Source organism: Nanorana parkeri, unplaced genomic scaffold (genome assembly GCF_000935625.1).
Source record: "Nanorana parkeri isolate BGI_ZX_2015 unplaced genomic scaffold, ASM93562v1 scaffold796, whole genome shotgun sequence".
NCBI classification, from domain to species: domain Eukaryota; kingdom Metazoa; phylum Chordata; class Amphibia; order Anura; family Dicroglossidae; genus Nanorana; species Nanorana parkeri.
Genome location: NW_017307064.1, coordinates 389,417 through 398,903, shown reverse-complemented (window position 1 = coordinate 398,903; position 9,487 = coordinate 389,417). Strand labels below are relative to the sequence as shown.

The 9,487-nt window shown below is 39.0% G+C and overlaps 1 protein-coding gene across 1 annotated transcript in view; it reads left to right on the top strand.

Moving 5' to 3' along the window:
• The window catches only part of LOC108793968 (syndecan-3-like), a 97,552-nt gene that overhangs the window by 79,216 nt on the left and 8,849 nt on the right, over positions 1–9,487 (top strand). The window contains exon 3 of the mRNA XM_018564932.1: positions 2,236–2,765. Coding sequence (XP_018420434.1) covers positions 2,236–2,765 — 530 coding nt within the window. The remainder of the gene's footprint in view (positions 1–2,235; positions 2,766–9,487) is intronic.

Genomic DNA, 9,487 nt, shown 5'->3' with positions numbered 1-9,487 from the left:
TGGGAACTAGAAGATGCCTTGATCCCAATAAACAAGAAAGCCTTGTGCAAATTGTGGGGGTGTAAGCTAGTGGTATTGAGTGGTACAGCTTGTGAAGAGAGATGCTGCTTGTAAGTTGGGGTTAAGACAAGCAGGGTAACCCGAGGGTACAAGACTTGTAAAACATTGGAGCAGGTCATACTTTGGCCACAAAAGGGCCTTGTGTAGGGCTGTCCTTTTTGTTGTAGTCATCTGCAGATGTTGCCAGGGAACAAAGGGAATGGGCCCTGCAACTATGGGATGCCTGCATAGGCAAAGTGACAGTGTCTCTTTAAAAACAAGAACTCTTTTTGTTAATAAAATCTTTATTTAATTCTGCTTGTACAAGCTGGATGTTGGCCATTCATTTCAACAACAATCTTCCCACAAGATTATATGTGCAATAAATGTATTTTAAGAATCGTATTACTTTTATAAGCCTTTTATGTGTAGACTTGCCAAAACCTTGAGACTGGTGCTGGATGCTCCAGCGATGTGATGTCAGTAGCCCCAGCAGATTCAGAGCTGTCACTCAAGTGAAACTCTATTGCAGGGGTCAGCATCCTTTTCCACATTAATTGTATAATAAATTATATCTTTCCCAGTTCAAATGTATGGTTCTGTAATAATACATTATGGCCACTAGATGGAGCTCTGTTGCATAAAAAATAAGTACAGATGCTTTTCGGGTTGCGATAGATCGAGCTACAATCTTGCATTTATGATGGAGTTTACTCTACAGTACTGTAGAGTAAACTCCCAGTTATTCGCCACCCACAGATTGGTAGGTGCCAGATAACTGTTGTTTCTGGTTGCTTGGGCATTAATATTAACTCTCAAGCAACCATCCCCGAGGCACTAGACTTCCCCATTCACCTGCCAGATAGCTTGTGCAGCCAGCAGGTGAATGTAAACAGCCGGGAGCAATAGCCAGACTGAGAGAGAACTTTCTCTCTCAGGTACACTCCTCCGCTTAGTGGGCAGGGTTTTTATAGCCAGCCTGCTATTGCAATTTGAAATAGCAATAGCAAATAGCCAATAGCAGTTTGCCTATTGATCCCCATTGTGTACTGTCTGCTGCCAATACTATAGGGTTACGATGGGTTTATCAGAATGCAATCCTATCGCCAACTTGATGAGTGTCTGTATTGGTACTGGGAGGACATCAGTGAACATGAGTGATGTCAGGTAGGTGGTTGCCCTGTGGGCACAGAAGGGAAGGCCAGGCTTTGTAATTACCACCCTAGTGAGTTGTTAATTACACCCTATGGCATCGGCGTTCTGCGTGCCACTAAAAAGATATTATAGGCTGCAGTAGGTTGTCGTACATGCTGTATAGTGTTTCCCTTCACTCCTCCCTTGGCAGCTAGATAAAAGCTGAGGGGAGGGTTGGAGGAGCTGTGACAGCACAGACAATAATTACACACTCTCAAAAGAGTAGAGGGCTATGACATGGCAGGAAGGACTGTGCTAGGCAATTGACGTTTCCTAGAATGGCTAAAATCCCTGGTAAGTTTAAAGGTACATTGCAAGGTTATAAAAAATAATTTATGAAATGGAAAAATGCTTCAAATAAGCATTTGAAATACTTGATTTTACTGTGCCTTTACCTGCAATTTTTGAAGTAGGTGGCAGGGTCTTTAAACATAACCTTATTTCCACAAGCAAAGACACAAAAATGTCAGTCATTACTTAATGTTAATGCACTTTTTAAAATATCTGTAAAAAATAAGTCAAGGCAACTGGACTTGCTGTATTTTTCCTTGAAGACGTTTCAATTGTCATCCAACCAGCTTTTTCAATTCAGAATTCTAAATTGAGAAAGCTGGTCGGATGTCCAGTGAAACGCCTTCAAGAAAAATACAGCAAGTCCAGTTGCCTTGACTTATTTTTTACAGATATACCATGACCTGGATAAATGAGAACCTTCACAGACACTTTTTTTAAATGCTTGTATTTTCAATATTTTCAATCTTTGGTGTATATTTAACCATTTATACATATGCTCTTCATGCCTCGTTCTTCAGACCTGTGCTATTATTTCCTTGCTTAGCCTTTCATTGTGTTTATTTTACACCTGTTTTCATGTTATTGCACGTGTCAACTTGACTTGTCCAGCTATTTATTTTTTTGGGTTTCTGAAATTTTGTTACTAGCCTCCCATAGTAGTGTGCATTAAGCTATCCAAAAATAAAACTAATTTTTATGTGCTCACAGATTTTGAATGGGAATCCAGGCGGGATTCGGGGGTTAGGTATACAACAGAGACCCCCAGTTTACCCCCGACAGCCACAGCGCTAAAACCAGCACCTACTGTATATGTCATTTCCCCTGTACAAACAACATGGCTTCCTCCTACAACCCAAGCCACCATTGTACATCGACACCATCCATGGGCTCCTCCTGAAGAACCAGAAATTCCTTCCATGACTGCTGCCTCCACTCCCACTACTCCTACCAAAGAAGAGGCAACCACTGCTGGTGTAACCCCAGGACCTGTCAGGACAACACAAGTACACAAATTTCAACCTGCCATTGCTGTTTCCACGTCTACAACACCAATGCCTAGTCCCACAGAAGAAGAGACTGAAATGTGGGAAGATACAACTGAAAGTGTGGTAGCTAGTCCCAGTCAGGAGACCAGTAGGCTATGGCCTACTGAGGATGAGAGGACTGTTCAGACAACTGCTGCAGATGAAAGTGACATTGAGAATCTAGACAAAGAGACATCCACTCAGCAATCACAGGTGAGGACAAAGCCAGCTAGTGGCAGAAAAACAGCTAACTAATCCCCAATGTATAAAAAGGCCTGATGATATACAAGGTACCACAACATTGTGGAAGGGCTTGTTCTTAGTGTTAAACCTTTGGTTATTTGACCTAAAAAAAAAAGAAAGATAAATTAATAGATATAAATAAATAGAAATAAAATTAAAGATACACTTCATAAGTTCTGGCTGCTTGCCTTGAAAGTTGGACATCTGGCTCTTTAGCAGATGTGACTGTATACTGCATGAACAAATAAAAGGGATAATTGGTTCCTTTGTCTACTCTGCTCTCTGCTGCCTGAATGTATTTCCAGCTCATGTGTATTACAACACTATTGCTACCCCTACCTCTCCCAGCCTGAACTGTGCTGTACAGGGCATTGCAACAGACAGATACCAAATTGGATTCAGGAACTTACTGCAGTTGCATAAATATACATGCAATCATTTTTAGCGAATACGCAACTGCATTCATTGGTATCGGTCTGCCTGAAGTTAAGCTTTAGGAAAATTGCATTTAAACAGTAAGCCTTCGCGAAGATTGGATAACCTAAATGTTTCTTGTGACGTGTAACTATTTTAGTAAAAACTACTGTTTGAATGCAATATTGGAGGCAGCATGCTGTCTACAAACCTTTTGTAATTGGACAGACCACCAAATCAGGGAAATAAGAACTGGTTTCATGTTTCCTGAACTAAAAAGAGCCTTCTAAACATCTGCCTTCTCTCCCTCTACAGTTCACTGAATGTATCTCTCTTGCTTGGTTCTGCCTACAAACTCAACTGCCCGCCATCATAGTCCTGTCCTGTATACATCAGGGGATGTTTACTGTTGAGGTCTCTGCAAACTCTGTAGCTCCATTCAAAGAAAAAAAATGAAAGTAGACGCCTGTTGCTGTTCGGAGTTTGTATCATAATAAATTTAGATATCATGGTATAAATAGTCAAATTGATCACACGCTATACATGTACTCATGTTTGCAATAACCCAGCCCATGATACTACAAGGATACTAAGAACCCCCAGAAACAATGTTTGAACACTTCATTCATACAAGGCTAATAATATCTTCATACTGAGCACTTTCTTCTGTATTATAGTGTAGAACGAACTACAGTGGTTTTTGTCTCTATTTCTAGTTCTAATAAGTGGAATATTGATATTTTGATATCTGGAATTAGGTGATTTCATGATTAGTTTCAAACAGTCCTGTATGTTAGGGTTAACTGCTGATTATCAAAACAAGATGGTAAGTAAACTAAGCAAACCAGTAAGAGTTTATATTGAAGGATAAGCCCCCCCAAACCACCTGCATGCTGAGAATTTGTGTAGTATATGCTTGCTTGTAATTGGGCATGAATAATCTTTGCAGCGCTGCCTGCATAGAGCCATACATTCTCTTTCTCGTCCTGTATCGGAAGCCCTATGCAGACACACACCAGCTTTCAAGGCTTTCAATAGAAAGCCCATTTGCAGCCCATCAACAAGCTTTCTATTAAAGAATATAGAGTCTAGACTGCACATGTGGGGGGTGCAAGACTGGGAATATTTAAAAAGAAAGGCTGTGCAGTGCCGGTAAGGCTACACAGAAAAATATTTCTAGAGAGGAACATTACAGTTAAAGTTATTTTCCATTGCAAAATTGCTCAGCATGAGAAAGAGGTGCTCGGGATAATTGCATTAAAAGTGCACTTATCCTTCTTGCTGTGAACCAGCAGTATCTTTCCATCCTATATGTTTTTTCATACTTATTTATTTATTGCTATATTCTCATTTATGAGTACAATAAAAGTACAAAAGCCAAGAACAATACATAAAACTAATAATATACACACAAAACAATAATAAAGCCATTGGTAGCTCAGTATACCATAAAGTAGCCAATTTAATTTAAAAAACAATTCTTGCAGATATTTCTGTCAGAAAATGTGTGCCAAATTTGTGCCATTTTCTCCAAATTCTTATTTGTTCTTATGTTGTTATTTCCACCAGAATAAGCTGTTCCAAAGCATAAATAGTAATGATTGGGAGCCCCACCATTTTATATTTATTAGGGATGCACCGATATATCGGCCGCCGAAACATATCGGCCGAAAATGGCACTTTTGGCTAAATGCCGAAAGTGCCATTCTCCTGCCGATACATCGGCACATCCCAGGTTTCTTTCCTCCCCACTGGGCACTGCTCTGCGTCCCAGCTGGGAGGAGAGTAAGTGACAGTCGGCCGAGTGCTGCGGGAGGAGAGCGATGTGAGCGGCTGGTGCCTCTCCTCCCACACCGCTCTGCTGCCTATCACAGTGCGGCAGAGCGCTGTGGGGGCGGAGACAGCGCTGTCACAGGAGGCTGAGCTCTCCTCCCGCACCGCTCACTCAGCCTCATGTGACAGCGTGTCAGAGAGGAGAGCAAACACTCAGTGATCGCTGAGTGTTTGTAGATAATTGAGGACATGGTATGTTGACTATATCCTCAATTATGAATGTATGGGAAGTGAGCTAAATCACCTCCTGTTCATTCATAGTTGTAGTTATAGTAATCATACTCTGTCCTCAAACTATCAATCAACAGGAACACTCATAGAAGATTATCGGCCTGACAATTTTTTTTATTTCGGTTTCGTTTCGGTTTTTACATTTCTATTTCGGTGCACCTCTAATATTTATGCCGGTAGCTCAACTCAAAGATATCTTTAGATGGTTGGCCTGCATGTCTAACCATCGCCTACTTTTTTGATCAGCTTTAATGGAAAGTACAACTCTGACACTGAGGACTCATTTTTTTTTGCCTGTATCATCTCATTTTATCTATTTAATTTGTAAACATCTGACAAGATAAACATCAGTTTAGAGGGACTGACTTTTTAAAATCATATTTTTACATAAAGAATTTCAAAAATACTATTATTACATAGTTTGGTGCCATTCCCTATTCTATTTTACATGACAGTACCTGTGCATAAAAGGTGTTGTAAACTCTTTAATGCTTTCTAAATTCTCATTATCAGCTTCTCTTAGACAGAATAGGAATATCAAGGGTCACTTTAATTAATCAACCATTTCACGGGCAGTGTAGCAGATTGATTCCCTTATTTAGATATAGTACTATTGGAGGTACAGATTAGTTGCGGGTACTTCAATATTAAATATTGAAATTTAGGGCAGTTTCAATGCTTGCTTTATATGTGGATACTGAAACATAGTAAGGGAACCAATTTTAGCATTAGTTAAAAAAGGCATGTAGGTAAGTCCCAAGCTTTAGCCAATCTGTTGGTAAATATTTATTTTTGGAAGTCATGTTTTGTTAATTTTTCTCTGATCAAAAAATTATTGAAATTCTGTTTCATTTGACCAAAATTCTAGTGAAGGTAGACTCTGAACAAAACATATTTCTTTCTTGTCCATTGAAGGAAACAGGAATTCAGATACATTGAGGGTATAAGCCCTCCTCTACTCAGCATGCCTCTGTTTTTTGCCCATGAAGGATGGACATCCAAGTAAATTTTGCAAGCCTTTTTCTTTTTTCCCATTTTTTTCCTTTATTCCTTCTTACATTTACTTTAATCAATTTTACTAATTTCACAGCTGCTTGAGCTGGTCTCTACATAGCAGCAATCCAGATTGGCTTTTCCTCATCCAGGCTTTGGAGAACACAGACCCCTCTGGACTAGATATGTCAGGCTAGACTGAAATATGACCTTCAGACAATGGGCTCTGCATTGTGCCACTTTCCAGACCTGAGTGTACTGTGTTAGTTGTTTTAACCATTAAAACCCTTTTCTTTCAGTCCATTGAGGGACACAGGTCCCACCCTTCTGTATTTCTATTTATGCTGTTGGTACTGCTTTACCACAGAACTGACACATGATGGGTAGAGATGGGGGCCATACGAGGGCTGGCTTACAGTTTGTTTGGCAGTGTCCAGTCACAATGTACATGTCATTATAACCCAAATATATTTGAATTCCTGTGTAGCTCAATGGACCCCAAGAAAATGATTTTACATTAAAAACATAAATCCTATATTTTCTACAATAACATAATAAGGTGAGAGCTGTCTTTCTTATGTGTAATTGTTTCAATGGGATTAAAAGACTGGATAAGCAAATTATCACTGAAGTTTCTTTTGATCACGCCCAGTAATGCATTTAAACTTCTCATCACAAGATACATTTCCAGTTTCATATTTGAAAACATATGTCATTACAGAATGATTACCGAATCACTTTCTAGATCTGAAGCTCCTAAGACTCTAGAGACAAACTGAAATTTAAATATTTTGTTCACATAGTCTAAGTAGAGTTATAGTTAAAGTAAATCTTTGGTGCTTAAAGCTGAAGTCAACAATAAACTAATAGTAATGCAAAATAATCTTTTTCCTTACCTTAATCATTCATTAGCCATACAGTGTTCTGTGGGGCACAGTTTCTGGTGTTCCAGACTGGTCAGTGCTGCTCTTGCTGCATGAGCACAGTCCTGTTACTGCTCTCTTGTAGTTCTTTTAAGACAGGCCTGATGGCCATCCCACCAGAGCCTGTAGGGAGACCCCTGACCTTACAACATTGCTACTTTTTGCTTGATTCATATTCCATTCAAATAAATGGAAACATATCAAAATACACACTCACTCACTTTAATATGTGTGTCATTATATGTGTTAATGCTAATGCATCTTATAAAATACATTACAACAAGCATGGGCATATGTTTTGATGCATTTATATTGATTTCAATGAAACTTCATTAGTAAATGTTCAAGGATACGTTTCTAGCCTGTAAGTAAACATCCTCATGCTCCTGGTGCATGTTAAATTAATTCCATATTACCCTGGTTATCCAGAAACCTCAGGCACTCTATGTAGATCTTCTTTTGTGGTCAAGAGCTTAGAGGTGCCCCCACTCGTGCATGTGGCCCATAGCAATGGTGAGTGGAAGGGACAGGGTATGCAAAATACATGCAGGTACTTCTAGGTGCTTACTTTTAATGTCTGATCCCAGCTTAACATTAATTATTGCACAAAGAGTTACCTTTGATTGAACTTGTCATCCATTTTAAACTTTTAAAAGTAAAAGTCCTGTGTAAAGTTAACTGCCTGCTATTAACAGAAAACCACTGACCTTGGTTTCACTTTGCATTTAGATTTTTGTATCTTTCTAGTTTAAATTAAAGAAAGAAACTTTCAAAACCCTACAAACCCTCATATTAAACAGATAATCCCCGTAGGTGGCGGATAAGTGGGAGTTTACTGTATTAACTTATCTTTAGCAGTGAAACATAAAAAGGGTTGTCATGTAGCAATCACTCCATATTATTAGCAGCATATAATCTGTACAGGTGCCTTCTTTTCATGAAAATTGTTCACTTTGTTTCCAAGACCCTAACTCCACTGAACTTTGTGTCAAAGTCACCGCCTAAAGGGATGCACTGCCCTATTTTAGCTTTTAAAGGCTGCTTGTGTACCCACAGGTTTCTCCTCAAGTTAGGTTTGACACCCATCACATGGACACAGACAGTAATAAAATCACAATAGATGTTCTTCCTCTTTCTTTTAGAAATAAACTATTTTTACTGCATGTTTTCATTACACAAAACTAAATAAGCTTTGATTCACATGGTTTGAACACTATGTAACATAGTTTAAAATGTAAAAAGTGGATTTTTAAGGACTACTGTATTACTACAGAGCTATCATATTTTACTGTTGGTGTCACCACTCTGGAGATTCCCCCTTACTTCCTATCTATATGATGACTATCAAACAGAACCGGAAATAAGGGAAACATCTACTGAAGTCCTGTTTACTTGACAGGTGTCAGACAGACTAGAAAGCTGGAGGAAATCCTACCCCTTCACTGCAAGAGTTAAGTGCTCGTTTGTGTCTTGGTGCTAAAATAACAAAGATATACTCACCCAAAGTTCCGAGTCAGCCAACTGTCACAGCGTTCCCTCCAGCCTGTCTCCTCCTCCACAGCAGATTGGAGTGTTCCTCAGCGTCCTCACATCTATGCACAGTGTATAGACGTGATAATTTACTGGACCGCTGCAGTGGTGATGGAGAGACATTCCAGGGACCGGTCTAAGAAGAAGCTGGCTCTAGGTAAGTAGCTCTTTTGTTTTTTTTTTTACCTAGACACAAATGAGCAGGCTACCCCCAGCACTGCAAGAGTTAATTTAAAAAATCCTGGAGTTCTACGTTAATGCTTTGATTTAATTATGTTTTAGGTCAGCATGCAGAGCTGCATACACAGGGGATTTATTTGTTTGCGGGGGAGGATCGGCTTTAATTTGAGGGTTATGATTGATATATTATAGGCTCATGTTTCCTATTATTAGCCAACATTGTAACACCAAAAAAAGTTTTTATAATAGGATTTATCTTTAACAGTGTCTTTTTTGAAGCTGAGACTTTTACTATCACTACTTTATATGTTATTAGGTTTTCAGGGAAACTTTAATCGATAGGATCTATTTATGAATCCTTTCTAGTTGAGACGTTTGATCATATAGTTCTAAGATCTTTTTCTTCTCTTTCTTCTGCCTAGCACCAATATGCATAAATACCTATAAAACTATGTAACCTCTCATTTAGAATGTAAGAAGAGAGTGCCTCTGTATTATTCTCTTCCAACTATCATTCTGTATAGGTTCATATTTATATGTTGGTTTGGAGCTCTTGGTTTGGTGGACTCTTTATTTGATCTATTTCAA